The sequence below is a fragment of the Amborella trichopoda genome, chromosome 10 (assembly GCF_054954075.1).
Source record: "Amborella trichopoda isolate Santa Cruz 75 chromosome 10, AtrichopodaSantaCruz75HAP2 v2.0, whole genome shotgun sequence".
Lineage (NCBI taxonomy): Eukaryota > Viridiplantae > Streptophyta > Magnoliopsida > Amborellales > Amborellaceae > Amborella > Amborella trichopoda.
Window position 1 is genome coordinate 44,027,406 of NC_142345.1, and position 18,740 is coordinate 44,046,145.

At 34.9% G+C, this 18,740-nt stretch overlaps 1 protein-coding gene across 2 annotated transcripts; it reads right to left on the reverse strand.

The window, feature by feature from the left end:
• Positions 1 to 60: 60 nt before the first annotated feature.
• DECOY (decoy) lies at positions 61 to 17,485 on the reverse strand. Of its 2 annotated transcripts, none has more exons than XR_016042280.1 (6): positions 17,228 to 17,485; positions 15,931 to 15,996; positions 15,520 to 15,594; positions 1,740 to 1,869; positions 1,525 to 1,643; positions 61 to 410 (listed from the first exon to the last, which is right to left on the reverse strand). XR_016042280.1 is itself a non-coding variant. In XM_006857587.4 (6 exons), exons 1-6 carry the CDS (start codon positions 17,386 to 17,388, stop codon positions 267 to 269), a joined length of 702 nt encoding a protein of 233 aa, XP_006857649.1. In that variant the 5' UTR covers positions 17,389 to 17,485; the 3' UTR covers positions 61 to 266. The 2 variants fall into 2 exon arrangements, 1 of the variants encoding a protein (XP_006857649.1); XM_006857587.4 differs by having other exon boundaries at positions 1,525 to 1,650.
• Positions 17,486 to 18,740: the final 1,255 nt, after the last annotated feature.

The following is an 18,740-nucleotide window of genomic DNA, read 5'->3' on the forward strand; positions in this document are numbered from 1 at the left end:
CTCAGTGTCCATATAACTTATAAGCAAACAATTTCCACAAATCTAAAAAGAGACAACACATGCACACCAAACCACTAAATTTCACTTTCGAGTTCAAAGACGATTCTAGATTCTCTACTTTCTTGATCAAGCCCGGAGACCACATATAGAGAGTGTTCTTCCTCGTACGTAATCACAAACCGAGACCCAGATCACTGAAGATTTTTTAATAAGAATATTTCAACATTTTTCTACAACACAAAATTGGACCAAAATTGCTTTTTTTATCAGCTGATGATCATCTTGTTGAGGAATGCAGCTTGGTCTGGGAAGTATTCCAACAATTCGTCTTTGGTCACCCAAACGTGATCCTCACACTCCCTCACACCAAACCTGCTGGTGCCAATCACTTGTGACTTGAAGAAGAATCTCTGCAAATAAATCAAGAAATAAATTATGTAATCAAGTGATATATCCAACCTGCAAAGTTACATAATCCAGTGAAGGAAAATAAAATGTCAAACGCAGCCGAGATTTTCCTTTAATTTCAAAAGATTGCACATGAACCCATAGCTCCAAATCTATAAATTCAACAGCTAAAAAGCATATTAGCCACTACTTTTATCTTTTCGTAAAGCCTATACGCACCAAGCCATGATTTCCAAATTTGGCTGCTTACCAAAGCACTTCAACAAGACTGCTTGCTGCCTAATTTGAGAGATGCATACCAAAAGAGTAGAACGCGTTCCAAGTTCAGCAACAAGCATCTTCGAGATCTGTATTCTCCCAACCCACCGGCCCCACCCCAACCCACCGCCCCCACCCACTCCCTCCCTCCCTCCCTCTCATGAATGTGAGTACACAACCAAATGGAAATTTATACAATCCATGTGAGAAAACAGATCCATCAAACCCATGTTTGGGTGACAGTAGACATTGAACTCTGCAAGCTATGCAAAGATGGCAACAATTGCATTTTGTGGAAAAATTAAAAGAGAAGAAGAAAACTAAAGGAGCAAACTAAACCAAATAGGGGTTCAATAGACTTTCAGTGAGCAAAAGATGAGTTACTCATGCCTAATAAAAAATATTGTGCCTCTTATGCATTTCCCTTTTGGATAAATTTTTACCAATATGTAATTATGCTAAATGTAAATGACAAAAAACATCAAAAGCACCTATAAGGAAATATTTTTAGTATAAGGAAATAACAATCATTATCGACCATTAGATGTGAAATCGGGTGACTCAAGGTGTGCTAATGACTGGTACAAAATCAAAAATATAATTTCTCGAACTATGTAAGTGTCGAATTTCACATCTGATGGCTAAGGGTGTTTATGACTTCCTTGTAGCAAAAGTGAATGGCCTATTAGAGTGGATACAATGCCCGCCTGTAATGCATAGAATAAGATGCAACAAAGCACAAATAGCTGATTGAAGAGGCTCAAAGAGGCCAGAAAATATGTTGCAGATTATAGATAACATAGATTATAAGATTCGGCCAACAAAAGGAAAATAGAGGTAGATCATAAAAGCACATACCTTGAAAGTGGGAAGATCAGAATCTGACTCAAAGGGCTGTATAGCCATATGAGCAAAAGGAGCATTCCCAACAAAGTATGTATTGGAAAGGTCTCCAATCACAGATTGTAAAGCTGATTCTGCACACTGAGATATCAGATTCAGTTATTCTTAAGAGAGAGAGAGAGAGAGAGAGTTGATGCTCAGTGCACAAGATAAAACTGCGAGAGCCTCACCTTGCGCAATGTTTCTTCAGTCCCATAAACCTTCTCAGGAAAGTGCCAAACTGGATTTTTATTTGATGTACCAAATGCAGTACCATACAAGAGCAGATAGAGTCTTCTATCAAGTGCCCTCTGTAATGACCTATAAAGGGAGGAAAACAATGATAAAGCAAACTGACCATCATGATATTAATAACTACTTATCACAATATATATAATGGGAAAAGATCCTGTTAGCCCATGGCAGATGGAATAGTGTAAGCCTAATGGCCCAGGTTGAATTTGGGCCGATCTAACAGTCACGACTGCATTTTGTATTTGAATTTAACTCTTTTTTATACAAATCCAAATTATATGAAATTTGGAGCATCCATCTTCTCATCAAGGCGCACCTAATAAAAATATTACAAAAATAATTCAAAAAAATAAATTTACCAAAACAACCGTGAACTATTTTGATCTATTTATTTTTTGTGAATTATTTTTTCTATATTTTTATTAGATTCGCATACTTTTTAAAAATTGACGGTCCAAATTTCAAGTGATTAGATTTGTACCAAAAAAATAAAATTCAAATACGAAATACAATCGTGACCATCAACTAGTGGGCTGACCTTTCATATATATATATAGCGGTAGTAGACTATTTATGGTATTCTCAATCAACATTTTCTCATACAACTTTATAGATCTCTAGTCTATTTAAAGGTATTCTCAATCAACATTTTCTCATACGCACTGATTGTAAAGCTGCAAAGGATATTCTGCAAAAAGATGTCCAAAATCTTGTTTCTAAACAAATTTTTGCCCGTTGGCAAGCAATTTTATCTGCATTCGATTTTTCCATTGAACATCTGCACGGCTCTTCTAATTCCCTTCCTGACTTCTTAACCCGTGAATTTTTGCAGGGGGGACCATATCCACCATCATCCTCCTAAAGAAGACAACAGGACATTTCGCCCTACAGTTTTCTCTTCTCAAGGTTTGCATATCTCTAAACATATTACTAATACAAAAATGAATCCTTCTTCCAAAGGCAAACAACCAATGGACCTAATTCAAAGCAATAGATATGGGCCTCTCATGCCCAGTCATTCTCCTCTTGACCTAACCCCTATGTCACCCTTGAGGTCCACAAATGTACCAGAATACATAATCCAATCTCCTCCACAAAGTCCATTTGTTACCCCAAGTCCAGCATTCACCCCAGCATCGTATCCCAATAAACAAACTTCAAATTCTCCCAAGTCAGTATATACTGACACTGCTTTCTTACCAGAAACTATTATCTCAGATAACCATATTGGCTTAGACCCATGTAAAATAGCTCCCCTATATTTATCCAACCATATGAACTCTTCTTATGGTATCAAGAATCGAGAATGGTATGAAGCCATACTTATGGAAACTGGTTCAGTTTCCATAGTACATTTCTACCAAGACAATACCAAAATATTTGCATATTCAAAATTGCAAATCAAAAGGTTACTTTCATATGAAGATTGGGGTTGCAATCCCAATCAAGGGAAAAAGCTTCTCAATCCAGGATTTCAATATAAATCATATAAGTATAGTGAATATATTGAAGCATGGCACAAAGTCTTTGCTTACCAAAATCAAAATAATACACACTCCTGGTATATCCAATTCAAATTCCCTATCCTTGAAAGATTCCCTAGCTGGTTCCGACATTGGTTCTTAATCTGGGGATCTTTAACCCAAATAATGCCAGAGCCCTTTCAAGCCTTACAAACTAAATTTGTTGAATATAATACTTGCACTGAATCCGATGATTACCACCTTTATTTCATGGCCATCTACCAAATTCCCTGGATTCTCAAATGGGAATATTCAATCTCTGAAAATAATACTCTTGACTATACTTACATTCCCCAACTTGGCAAAACAGTAAAGGTTAAATGGTGGGATATCTTCAGTACTAATCCTGCTACTTTACCTTTAAAAAGAATACCTCCACAACCCACAACCTTTAACTCTGCTACATATAATACAGTCAGTCTCCCTACTTTCTCAGCCTATCTCAAAAGGTTGAAACAGTCAAATCCCAATGCTACGTTTGAGGAAATAGAGCAAACATTGCTCCATGTTTTCACTCCCAATGCAACCGTACCAGCATCGTCAGAAGAAACAGTCCAGTCAGGAAACCCCCTGTTGGATGATTTCAGCCAAAGGCCCACTGACTGACCCGACCCGATGATCCAATTCCTTCTTCAATACCGACATGATTGAAAAGACATCGATAAGACTACTACAGCATACAATATTCTCTTTCCAATAAAGAAGACGCGTCCCTCTACAGGAAAGATTCCTTCTGCATAAACGACAAAAGCCACGTTGCACTCCCTCTACAGGAAAGATTCCCTCTTCATAAGACGACAAAGGCCACGTCACATAAAGGACAACCTTGCTCCCTTTCCAGGTCACATCAATCAATATCCATGGACCAATTCCCTTCTTCTCCCACACATACGAAGAACTCCTACCACAGATCACACGCATCATCACTATACAAGATTCTCCATTAGTCATCAGCAAATCAGTGATAGCCACGTATCATCTCCTTATCTTTACGAAGCCTTCTCCAGCAAGCAATCAATCCTGAGCCACAACCTCCTTCAGCCAATCACATCCTTTGCCTTCATCAGCAAGCAATTGATTTCAACCACTCATTCAAGACCAAGCCCTCTATAAATACCTCTTCAACAAAGAAGAATTCAGAGCATCAAGGATATCTTCCAGCATACCAGCAGACGATCTCGCAGCAGCAGCACAGCAGCACAGCAGCATAGTTTCTTTAGATCTAGATCTTCTCATACTTTCTCTCTCATAAGATCTTTTCTCTTCTTCTTACCTTCTTCTCTTCTCAATCTGTATCTAAGACAAAGGTCATCGACGACTGAACTTCATAAAGTCGGTAACCTCCATAACTTTTATGTGTGATTGTAATCAGTCCTCTTTACCTTCCTATTTGCCTTCCGAGTGGAGGAAATTCGCAAGCCTGTGTATATGTAATCAGTGAGTAATGCAGTTCAAGTTAGTCTTTACTTTTAAAATTTCTGATTATACTCATACTTCTTGGATTGTCTTTGACATTTCAGTATTACCAATTATTGTTATAATATTTGCATTTCTTTATTACATTTCTATACTTCAGCAATTAATAACCTATAATACTACAATCTTTTCTTACTTATTATAAATTCCGCAATCTTTTATAATTTCCTTACCAGTTTAATACTTAGGGAGCAATGGATGATAGCAAGTAGTTCCTTTTTAACAGTGGAATAATTCTTTTGAGTTGGATTCCAGGCTTTTGAAGTAAACCGTATTAATTGTTCCTTAGAATTATTAAGAGATTGTTTTAAGATGCCTCCAAGGCCAAGATCAGAAGCATCGCATTCAATGATTTTAAATGCAATGGGATCAACGAGGTTTAAACATGGAAGTTCTTTAGCTTTAAGTTTAAGGCGTTGGACAGCTAAAGTATGAATATCAGTCCATGGGGGAGGATGCTTTTTTAAGCGATCATAAAGAGGTTTTGCATCTAAAGCAAGATTTTGGTAAAAATCACTTATGTAATTTAGACATCCTAGAAAGCGTTGTAATTCAGTTTTATTTAAGATTTTATCAGGGAATTTATCAGCAAAAAGTATTGAGCGATCAATTGGGATGATAGTTCCTTGATTTATATTATGTCCTAAGAATCTGATTTTTGTTTGAAATAAGTTTATCTTTGAAGAAGAAACTACTAAACCAGATGTCTTTATTGAATGGATAAAAGTACGTAAGTGTTTGAAATGCTGTTCTATGGACTCAGAAAAGACTAGAATATCATCGATATAAACAATCATAAATTTGGAAAAGGGATTGAATATATCATTCATTATTTTTTGAAATTCAGATGGAGCATTTTTCAATCCAAATGGCATGACATTCCATTCATATTGTCCAAAGGGAACATTAAAGGCTGTTTTATATTTATCTTTTTCGTTTATTTGGATTTGCCAAAAACCGGATTTTAAATCGAATTTGGAGAAGATTACAGCATGTAATAATCTATCTAGTAGATCTTTTTTATTTGGAATAGGATATCGGATCCATTTTAAAACTTTATTAAGGGGTTTATAATTGATGACTAGTCGAGGAACACCTCGTTCTTGTTCAGCATTTTTGTTAACATAGAAAGCAGAACAACTCCAGGGAGAAGTACTAGGACGTATTAATTTCTTTTGGAGTAGATTATTTATTTCTGTTTGACATGTTTGTAGTAGTTCGGTATTCATTTGGATTGGCCTAGCCTTAGTTGGTATTTTTGATTCATCAAAACTGGTTTCATATGGTAATCCTACTATATGTTGTTTTCGATGCCAAAATGCATTGGGTAGTTCATTACATATTTCTTTTTCAATAATATTCTTAAGATGATGTATTTTTTGTATCATTTCAGAAGATTGGAGGTTTTCGCTTATAATCTTATGTTTGATTTCCAATTGTAATGATCCTAAGAAGCTTTCTTTATTTTTGATATTTTGTTTAACAGTATTTATTTCTTTAATTCTTGGTTTATCAAGAAATTCAAATCTAATGGGTGTACCATGTATATTTGTTTCAAGGCCTGTATGGGAAACTGTAACTGGATATAATAAAGTAAGAAAAGGGACTCCTAAGATTACAGCTTGACTGAGTCCTTTGACCATGATGAATGGAGTAGGGAAGCAATGTCCTTCCGTACATATTTTTGCATTGGAAAGTTTGTATTTGATAAATAGTCTACTACCATCGGCTGTATTAAGGATTTGGGTGGTTTTATCAAAATATTTAGTAGGAACTAGTCCTTCATTAAGACAATTTAAATCAGCTCCTGAATCTATTAATGCTAAAGATTGAAACTCAAATTCATCATTTATTACAATAGTTATTAATACAAACCATTTTTGTGTGATCACTTTATTTATTATATTAACCGAATGTCTATTGGATGAAGATTCGCCATAATGTATTTGATCTAAATAATCATTAGGATGATTTGAATAATCATTGGGATGATATGATTTGAGTAAATGATTGAATTCTACCATGTCTTCCTCAGTCTGTACTTCAGAAGTATTATGAAGTTCAAGAATTTGAATTCTTGTTTTTAGTTGGGATAATTCTATTTTGACAGTATTAACTTCAGCTTTGAGTTCAGTAATAGTAGGTTCCTTTTGGGTAGCTTCATGCTGGCTGATTCTTTTCATAATATCAGAAAAATTATAATTATCAGGAGGTTTAATTAATGGTGTATGTTTTGGTTTTGATTTAGTTAGATTTATAAATTGAGTAATTATTTCTCTTTTTTCATTGGGATCGGATATTTTTTCTATCAAATCTAAAATAAGATTATCTTCTTTTGTTAATGTATGAATATCAGATGATATAGGACAGTTGCATATTTCATTATCATCGTCAATATCCGAACTGTTATTTGACCAATAAAAATCATCATTATGTATTGTTCCGAGGAAAGAAGTATCACTACTGGAAGAGGTAGTGTCTGTACTTGATGTTTCTGAATCGTATAATTGGATAATATCATAAATTTTATTTCGAATGGATTCATCTAAAGCAATGGAGTTTAATTTTTGTTTAACTTTGCATTGACTTTTGTAATGGCCTACTTTGCCACATTTATAACATATAGGTAATTTTTTCTTATTTTGAAATGATTTAGAAGCAAAACGTTTTGTAAACTTCTTGTATTTTTTCTGTTTAGTTGGAAAAGATTTATATGTTTTATCGGGTTTATCTCGATGTTTTTTCTTCTTATATACTTTATGTATTTTGGGCGGTTTAGTTTTATCTATATGACCGTGGTCCATATGATAGCCAAATTGTTGGCAGAAATCACCTAATTCTTTCTTACCACTTAAATTCTGTTTTTCGAGTTGTTTTTTGAGTTTTAAGTCTGTGCATAGGGCTAAGCCTTCGGCACAAATTTCTGAAGATAACTCGCCTAAAGTATATTGGGAATAATTGATCATACCGCTATTTTTATTTTTGAGACGTTCCTTTACTTTTTCAGCAAAGAGATAAGGTAGTCCTGCTACAAATTTTTCTTTCCAGTGATCTAGATGACTATCTTCTCGGATAAGTAGTCGGGAGAAAAAAACGTCTTTATACCATTTATAATGTGATAATGTTGGACATCTTAAATTGGATAGAAGGTCAGCAGTTCTTGCTGCAAGTATTGATGTATTCCCTATGAAATGAAGAGCAATGGTGTATATTAGAGAATTGACAGCATCACTCTCAGAATATACCATATCCTGATTATGTTCATTTTTTGCTGTCCATTGCCTAGTATTGGTTAATATATTTTGTTTTGTTTGTTCATTTAAATATGAATCCCACCATCCTCTCAGCCATCCAGTGAAGCCTGAGACTATAGCTTTGGCTATCTCTTGGTCATGGCTTCCAGCCATTTTGCAAGCAGATGCATACATAGTCATATGCTTCATTGTATCCAGTATTTTATGATCAGAGATACCGTCTATATTCCAATCTATGATGGTCCTTCCAGAATATGTAGAAGTATGACTTGTCAAGTCTTCTTCTAATTGTATATCAATAGGAGTTGGTCTTTTATAATAAAGACGAGCATTTATTGGTTGCCAATTTTTATTATAATTAATCCGATTGATACTTTCTGGATTAAGTTGTATTTCGGAGAATGCTTTTTGCATATTTTGTATTGTATTAACAATTGATGGTTCTATAGATGGTTCGATGATTTCATTTGTTTGGAAAAGTGTTTCTTCTTGTAATGTCATAGTATCATGTTCAGGAATTTTCTCTTTTCCTTTAGTATTATCTGGGAGAATAGGGGCGGATATTACTATCGTTGGCTTAGGTTCTTTTATTTCTAATTTTGATAATTTAGAAATTAGTTGTCCCATAAGAGTAGTATTATCTTCGCCTATAAAAAATTTTTCTTTATTCAAATCAGGAGGTGGTTTGAAAAACAATTGTTTTTTCTCTTTGTGACTAGGTGGTTGTAATAAATTTTCTATTCTATTTGATTGTTTTCCAAGGGTATGAAGACAGAGATTTGTATAATTGTTTTGTTCAATTATGTGTGGAAGTAACTCGATACGAGGTATATTAGCATTATTTAATTTGTAAGGTGTGGCTACTGTTTCATAGACAACTATTTGGGTAGATGGCGATCCTTCAGTTTGTTCTGAACCTTTTGGTACCGTAGTTGCCATCCCTTGTATTTTCAGACTTTGTTCTGGAGGGTGTATGGATTTAATTGATTTTCCTTCTGTTATATTAAAGGTAGTGTATTGAGTTTCTACAGTATTTAATTCAAACTCAGGAATTGGGATATTATGTTGTTTAAGAGTATCTCTTAACCAATCGAAAAAACATTTTCCTTTATTACCTTTTTGTCTCCATTTATTAAATTGAGAATGGAATAATTCTACTAATCTTGGTTTGAATTCTTTAACATACCATTTTCTGATATTATCATTTTCTGGAGATAGAAAATCATTTATAATATCTTCCTTTGTAAATGTTTCTTCAATTTGTAGCACTTGGATAAATCCTGATTCAGCTTGTTCATATTGAGGTATAATAATATTATCAGATGTGCGTAAAAACCCTTCTAACTGTGGTTTTGAAATTGGAGTAGCTGATATATGAGAATTCCGATCATAGGATGTAACGGATTTTCGTGGAGGTTCTAAATCTCTGAAAGAATGGTTGCTTATGGTTTCTGATGTGGATGCCTTATCTAGAATTCTATTATTAGTAAATTGGATTTCAACATTTCCATCCGTATATTCTGAAATTCTGTCTGGGATGTTCTGAATAGGATTTTGTGATGATGGTTGGTTGTTATTATGAATAGCCCAGGTATGGGGTAGGACTATATCTGACCATGATATTGTTTTTGGTATGATCGTATTTGATTTTTCTATATTGGTTTGAAAAAATATTGTTTGTCCCTTATTGTCTATTTGGAGTATATTAGGACATAATGTATTCATTACCTTATAATATATCCTATAAATAATGGCTATATTTTGTGAACCCGTCATCATGTCAAATCCTTGTGTTTTAAGATTTAAAGATAAAACATTTAATATATTTGGGTCTGTTAATGATACAGAATAATTTGGAAAGCAATTGAAATATATTGGTCCACTACATAAACTAGTTTCTACCATTCCTAGTAGCGAATCTGAGAATTTGTTATGTCTAGTATCTCGTAAACAAACTAGAATAGAATTATTTAGTCCTAGTCTAGTGAGTGGTTTAACTGCTACTTGTATTAATCCTATATGTAAATATTTATAATTCTTATTTTGATGAACTTGTAATATTTTTTTAGATAGTAATTGGAAATCTTCTTGATTACTAGTAACAGAAAGAGTTTCTTCTACTGTTTTAATGGCATATCCGACTTTAAGGTCGAATGTACCTTTTTTGTAAATATCAGATATGGGAACCTTGGGTATGTTCCAGTTCTGGATTTGATTTTCAATATTATTGATAACAAGTTCTTCTTTATTTTTAATTCTTAGAGTTCTATTAGTCTTACTAGTTGTGGTATCTGTTAGATTCTTAATAAATTTCTCCATTATTAGGTTGCGGATAATGACAACTCAGGACGACCAAAAGTCCAGCGTTTTCCCTAACGGCTCTTCCTCGGCCTTGGCGGTACTTTGCATAAGACCTTTTCGTCTCGTGTCTTAACACTCGGACCAACTTTCTCTAATGGATAAATTTCTTAAGTTTCTTAAGATAGCAAAACTGGTAATACTATGAGATCTCTAATACAGGGTTGGCTCTGATACCATCTTTTGCCCAAGAATCTCCCTAAGTATTAAACTGGTAAGGAAATTATAAAAGATTGCGGAATTTATAATAAGTAAGAAAAGATTGTAGTATTATAGGTTATTAATTGCTGAAGTATAGAAATGTAATAAAGAAATGCAAATATTATAACAATAATTGGTAATACTGAAATGTCAAAGACAATCCAAGAAGTATGAGTATAATCAGAAATTTTAAAAGTAAAGACTAACTTGAACTGCATTACTCACTGATTACATATACACAGGCTTGCGAATTTCCTCCACTCGGAAGGCAAATAGGAAGGTAAAGAGGACTGATTACAATCACACATAAAAGTTATGGAGGTTACCGACTTTATGAAGTTCAGTCGTCGATGACCTTTGTCTTAGATACAGATTGAGAAGAGAAGAAGGTAAGAAGAAGAGAAAAGATCTTATGAGAGAGAAAGTATGAGAAGATCTAGATCTAAAGAAACTATGCTGCTGTGCTGCTGTGCTGCTGCTGCGAGATCGTCTGCTAGTATGCTGGAAGATATCCTTGATGCTCTAAATTCTTCTTTGTTGAAGAGGTATTTATAGAGGGCTTGGTCTTGAATGAGTGGTTGAAATCAATTGCTTGCTGATGAAGGCAAAGGATGTGATTGGCTGAAGGAGGTTGTGGCTCAGGATTGATTGCTTGCTGGAGAAGGGATTGTATATAACGAGACCATTTACCTTTGATACAAGGTGGTCACAATTACTTATAACCATCCAATGTGAAATTTGATAGCTTGGGTGTGTCATAAAATTCGAGAAAATTTCCTTTCAAGTTTGAGCTTGGTCGATGGAATAAATGCAGCCACCTAATTTCACATCCAAAGATCAAGATTAATTGTGACCATTTTGTACCAAAGGTAAATGGTCTCATTCTATACTTCTCCATGTATAGACATATATATATATATATCATCATCATCATCCAAGCCTTATCTCAATTAATTAGGGTCAGCTATATGAATCATGTCCCTCCATTCCTCTCTATCAAGGGTTAATAAGACCAATAACATAGGTTCAGGATTCATGATAAAATGTGGCAAAGTTTTATACTGGTTGTTTACCTAACGCAACCCACTTCTTTTACCCGGGCTTGGGACAAGGGAAAAGTTTAAGGTCCTCACCCTTCTTAGACCGATGTACTTTACATACTTAAAATGCAATAATTTGTTGCATTGCAATTCATCAACCACTCCAGCAACCCTCAACAAAAGATTGAGAGGAAATGAAAGGACACTATTTTAAGAACCAAAAAAGTACCAAAGTATGGTAGGACCACTACAATACCTCAACCTCACTTGTTTGACATAGCCTACGTGGTAAATCAAGTGCGTCAAATTATGCATGCACCTACCAATGTTCACATGAGGCATTAAAATACATAATGTCCATATGTTAAAGGCACCATCAATCATGGCATTATATACCTAAAAAATACATAAATGGTGTATGCATCACTTCCATCATTGGCTACACCGACGCCGACTGAGCAAGAGATCTTGATTCACCCAAATCAATCTCAGGATATTGTGTTTATTTGGAATCTGATATCTTGGAGGAGCGAAAAGCAAAAGAGCATAGCATGATCCAAGGAGTTTAGAGCATTAGGCAGCATTGTGGTAGAGATTTCTTAGGTCTAGAATTTGGCCATATCTTTTGGTTATAAAGTACAACAATACAGTATCTATTGCAATAATCAGAGTGCAGTTGCTATTGTAGCTATTCCTATTTCTCAACTCTAATGATCGTACTAAGCACACAGATATCGTTTACCATTTTGTGTGCAAGAACATAGAAGTAGAGGCGATTTAAATGGATTATATTGGCATCAAAATTCAAAACCCAGATTGCTGGCATTTTCACCCAATAGCTCACCAATGAATGGTACCACTTTCTAAAAGGCAAATTTTACATGTTCAAGGACATTTAACAATTTGAAAGAGGTGTTAGACCATGCTTTAGAATATGTATCGTATGTATAAGAGGCATTATTGTCATCTGTTTCGTTATTTTATTAAATAATGTGATATCTTTGGAATGATGTTAAAGGCCTTTGCGTAATCGCACATACCATTTGATGTTATAATCAAGATGCTGCCCAACATAGATAGAGATTCACGCATCTGTCTCTCTCTCAAGCTATCATGTTGTTTCTCTCGTCCTTATCTTTCTTCTTCTTCTTGATGAGATATCTTTTTTCCTCTTCTTGATGAGATATCCAACTAACCATTAAGCCGGAATCCACCCAATCGATTCTCCCATTGGACTGCCCCAAAACTTGGCACCAACAAATTCAATTTCAATGGATGTTCACCCAACAACCCCAGCCAGTGTCAAAGGGGTTTCTAGGGATTGTCAGGGTGATACACTTTTGCCTTTCTTGGGGCTTGTTAGACCTCCTACTTCAACCATGGCGAGGCCCTCACGCTGCTCCGAGGGCTCAAATTATGTCACCAAAGTTGGGGGCCGACCCAAGTGGTTGAGGGTGATTTGAACATGCCATCAACTAGGCAAACAAATGCCACACAGGTCCTTGGAGACTAAACACATTTCTGAGAAGAGTTTCTTTAAACCACACATGGTGTGAGGCCAACAACATTGCAAACAGCCTGGCAAACAAGGTACCCTCAATGCGAGCTTCTCATCAACCACGCATAAGAAACCCAAACCAAAAAAACTATAACCACAGCTCCACCCTCGAGCATTTTTCAAGTCGTCTGAGTTTTCTCCTTAGTGGGCTACTTTTTTTAAGGCCTTCGTACTGTAAATCTTGTACACAAGCAGGGTTGTGCAAATTGTAAAGCATATTGTTATATCATACAAAACAACCTCATTAAAAAAGGGATATCAAACTAACAACATCCACCCACATGACGAACAGAAAAGCAGAATGTGGATCCCCCTCTAGGTTTCTGCAAGAAGTGAACATGCGTTTCGAGCGATTATAAGCAAGGAGATGGTTTTACTCAGCATCTACCAAAGCTTACCACCAGGAAACCACTGAGACATTGTCGACAGCCAAAGTCAACTCACATGACATTGCTACTTTGATTTTGTTGCGGACATCAATGTACAAAGCATAGATGAAGCGTCTTCATTATGTTTAAAATTCATTATATCAGTATACAAGTTAAATAGATTAAGTGACATTGTATGTTAATCATCTGTGACTGCTCTTTCTCCAAGGAGATTAACAGGTATCAACATTTCCCATTTTGCAACATAGTGTGTGCCCCATGAGTAGCCTCGACAATCAATAATTAAAAATAATTGTGATGGACCTTCACTTGGACACTAGTTAGGGCTGAGTTCCATGTTAACTTTCCCTTCCCTCAAATCTAAATATTTGTTCTGTAAATGATTTCTTCTCTATCATTTTTCATTCTTATCAAGCAAACAAGACATGGGAACAAAGAAAAAATTGCTCAAGCACAAGCATAATAGCATATGAACTCCTTAACCCATTCTGATGCATATTAGGAGCTTACAGGAACATCACAAGCATAATAGCATATGAACTCCTTGACCCATTCTGATGCATATTATGAGCTTACAGGACATCACAAAACAATATCTTCCAATCAAGCATCAACGACTTAAGTGTCTTGTTAGCTAATATGAATCATTTTAAACATCTACAATAGTAAGGAATGTAGAACAGTCACGACCTCACAATCTGAGAATTCTTAGCAAGTCAAAACGCTACAAAGCAAAAGAAAGAATTATCCTTTTTTCTACCTATAGCCATGATAAAATTTCAAATGCCCGCCATGGGAAGAACACGACACCTCAAAAATCAATGGAAGTGAAGAGGTTACCAGGACTTTGTTGGTCTTGATGTAGGACCATACTTTGATGAAAAGTTCAGGCAAGATATTTGAGATTGACCCACAAAGTTGAGGAGAGGACTAGGGAGATTGACATTTGACAGGGGCAATCAAGTTTCCCAATCTCTTGGGTGTGTAACCCATTGCCTTCCTTGTCTGTTCATGAGTGTTATGTCTATCTGAGGTGATGAAAATTAAAGCACTATGTTCCAAAATCCTATCGCTAAACTACATGGGGAAAGAAAGAAAAAAAAAAGGAATTATAGCTTTATCATATTCACATTCATGGAATTCATGTTTGAGAATGTTTATGTCTAGTATAATGCCAGCTTAACTGCATTTTTCAGCACTAGTCACAACCTTCGCAATATGTCCGCATGCATGTGTGTGTGTGTACCCCCCTCCCCAACTCCCACCCAAAAGAAAAAAGGGGTCCTAACCCATTTCTCCAACCCTCTTAGTTGTCATGAACTTTCATCCATCCAAGACCTCACTCGAACTGATACCAAACCCACAATCACCTAAAGCATACGAAAATCCTCTATACCAGCCAGTTAAAACAAGACCTGCTCTGTCTTACAACACCATAGAACAAAGTAGTAAGACCACCCTCTCGTTTCCACTTCTGACTAGTACGCATATCTGGAATCCGTCCAACTATATAACTGTGGCAAACAATGGCTAATCAAATTAAATGAGCCACTGTCGTAAGCCCATACACCATGCAAACAAATATCTACTGGTTAGTAAGCCAATAATCAGAGAGAATTATCAAGCCTAGCAACAAACTGCACATGAAATGAACAGCTATGGTGATTTTGATTTGTTATGCCACACATACTGACCCCATTACACTCGTACAGATACTCTTGTTCTGCTAGCAATGGGATTATAAAATTGTGCTATCTTTAAAGCGACGAATCTATTATGAATCTATTCCGAGTACCCAATACTGATTCCTCAACTCCTACGAAGCCCTGTATGCATCTAACATTGAAAGAAAACATTGACATGGTATATGACATGAATAAACCAAGCACAGATACCGTATATTATGCCAAAAAATACCTTCTATCATTAGTCTTGTCAGCTTCCGTGATCCGTGGAGCCGGTTGATAATCAATTTGATAATCACCTTTTCCCCTGGTACAAATACGATCACAATTACAATGATGAAAAAATAATGTGGTGTTTTGAGCTTTCAAAAAAATTATAAAGTAACCATAGCAAAAACAAGTATTCACATCCACACCAAAAAACAGCAAAAGATGATCGAGGTGAAAAAAGATATTCATATTCCCAAAGTCCAAGAAAGTGATCATAATAGTTCGAGCCCTCACCTAAATAATAAGAAATTCATAAATGTGGAAATAATAACAACACTAATGTAGTCATCGCAGAAACCAACATCGCAGAAGCCATTAACATAGCAAAACATGAAAATGGATTTAGAGTTGAGTATATCAAAATTAAGAGTACCTGGCATCCGCTTTCCCTAAGACCTCATCAGGATATTGCCGTCCATACTGTTGGCGCCACCGGAACCTAACATGGAGCATTTACAACATCAAAGTGTTTGTATTTTTATTGGTTTCATAATATTCAAGTGTTCCTCCTTTTTCTACATTTGTTTCGACATCTGAGTGGTGCAAGCAAAGTGAATAATTCTTCATAGTGAATGGGAATCTTGAAATTCTCCCTCGTTATATCACAATATCACTAGCCACGCAAGAAGTTTATTAAAAGAAATTAATAAATCTGATGAAATCCAAACATATTCCAACAAATAAACCATTGTTTTAAAGGAAAGACTCAGATTGCGACTTGCTGGGATCCTAAAACCAAATCAGGCAACTCAACAAAGCCAAATCTGTTGACCTGACTCAGGCTCAGGATTCTAGCTAGTTCTGACCGGCTTCTTTTCTAACACTGATTGATATACAGAGCATTAAACATTGTGTTCTCATGTCATGTTCAATTATCATACAATTTTATAGTTTACAACTTCGCACTAGCCAAAAATTCATAACAAAAGACATTTAATAAACCCAAATAGCTCTAGACTGATTAAAACTCAAAATCTAAAACTAAGGCAAATCATTGTCATAATATGGTTAATTGCAAACAGGATATATCATATATAGTAAAAGAAAGTTCAAAACAACGAAGCAAAGGTAACATGATCAACGCAAAAAACTAAAAACGTATAAATTAAAAGTGAAGAAAAGAACAAACAAGAAACAAAATATTAGTAAAAAAAGAAAAAAACTTTGAATCCTCATAGTGAACAGAACTTCATAATTTAAGAAAGGAAAAAAAACGACACATAGCTAACATGATCAACACAAAAAACTAGAAACGTATAAATTAGAAGTGAAGCAAAACAAAAACAAGAAACAAAATATCAGTAAAAAAAAGAACTTTCAGTACTCACAGTGAACAGCATTTCATAATTTATAAAAAATAAATAAATAAAAACTTGAAACAATTTCCAAACGACAATAACAGAATAGCATATTTGTATTAAAAAAATTGGACCAAGTATACGCAAAATATCATTCAAACCAAACAATACAACACTATCCCACCTGCTTCAGATGATCTATACGATCTCCATTAAGTGGAAAATTCTCAGATAGTTTAATTCCAACAAAATAATTATTAATCAGAAAAATTTTCAGATGAATTTAGATGACCCAAAACGAAAATGAAATACAACATATGGTTAACGAAAATATGGAAAAAAAAATCATCGCATTTTCCATTAAACACTTACGCGAACTCTTGAAATGCGTAGACTAGAGGGTCAATCTTGGGAATCACGACAGGGAGCCTTTCAAAGAGCACAGATGCTAAGATCTTCTCAGAAGAAGACGTGCAAAACCCTAATCCTAGTTTTCTCAGAGAAAGCGGAACTGAGGTCTTAAGTCTCTGCATCCTTTACCCCTGTACGCAAAACCCTAACCCCATACTAGTTTTCTCGGAGGAAGTGGAATCGAAGAGAGGAGCTCTGCATTTCTTAAAACCCCTTCACGAAAACCCGTTTCGTTTCCGATTACTGTGGAAAATGCTGAGCATTTTAGCACGTGTGTAAGACCCTTCGATCCGTTGGATCACAGTTACAAAATGCTCATGACGTGTTCTACCGCCCCATCAATAAATGACTGGTGATGAGGAGAGAGTGAAGATTGGTTCCTTGCTATCCTGGTGGGTCCTGAGTCCATCCATCACCATCTATTCATTGATTCTATGGTAAAAACAATTAAGAACTTTCTCTGTCTTCCTCGTATGCACCATAGTGTACATCTAACTCACCAGGACATTGGTGTGAATCATGCGTTAAATTTTTAATTTTCACACGTACACTACCATCTTATTTAGGAAAAGGGTACGATGACAACGATAACGATGAGGAGTACCAATTTTTCACATGGATTGTTGATTTTTAAAAAGTTTAAGGGTTTATATATCTACTCAATTTATATTATTTTTGGAATTTTAATTTTCAGTATTAGGTAGCAAATTTGTTTTCATCTCTAATTATAAAATTTAAGTATTAAAAAATAGAATAGATTGAGCATATCTATTAATATTTAAAAATCTTAAAAATTGACGGCCTAGATAATATATTACAAAATAAACTATTTTCAGTACTTGAATTCTATGCTTTTCTCATGTACATATATCTTGAGATCAAAATAATTGAATTGAGGAAACTTAAACTTTCTCATTTTAAAAGGAAAAAGGAAACTTTAGGGAAAGTATTAGGAACCTTATCTTTTTTAAAGAACTTTTTCCTCCTCAACCAAAAGCAAAACTGCTACAGTATTAGAAAAGCTATCTTTTTTGAATTTTTCTTTCTTACAAACATACACGCCCTTAGTGAACTTTTATGGTGCGCCTTGCCTTAAATTGATTGTTTAGGGCCTCCAACTTATTTAAACTTTTTGGAATTGTTTCCCCTACTGCATAGAAGATATATACTTCTCCTCCAATCTAGCAGTCCAATTTAGATCAAATGAGTCATTGACTGTTTGATCTAGAAAGCCACCCTTTTTTATTTTACCATTAGGTAATATATCTATTTTTTATTTTAATTGGTACATAAATAAAATCTATTTTAAATATTTCAATGGACATGTTATTTAAAAATAAAATTTCGTAGTTAAATATTGGAAGTAATTAGGAAGGTTAAATTCTAAGAGTCATTTTATTTTGAAAATAGCAAACTAAAAGAACTTCAAACAAATAAGTCTTGGCTTAATCCCTTGTATGCAAGACAACTCTTA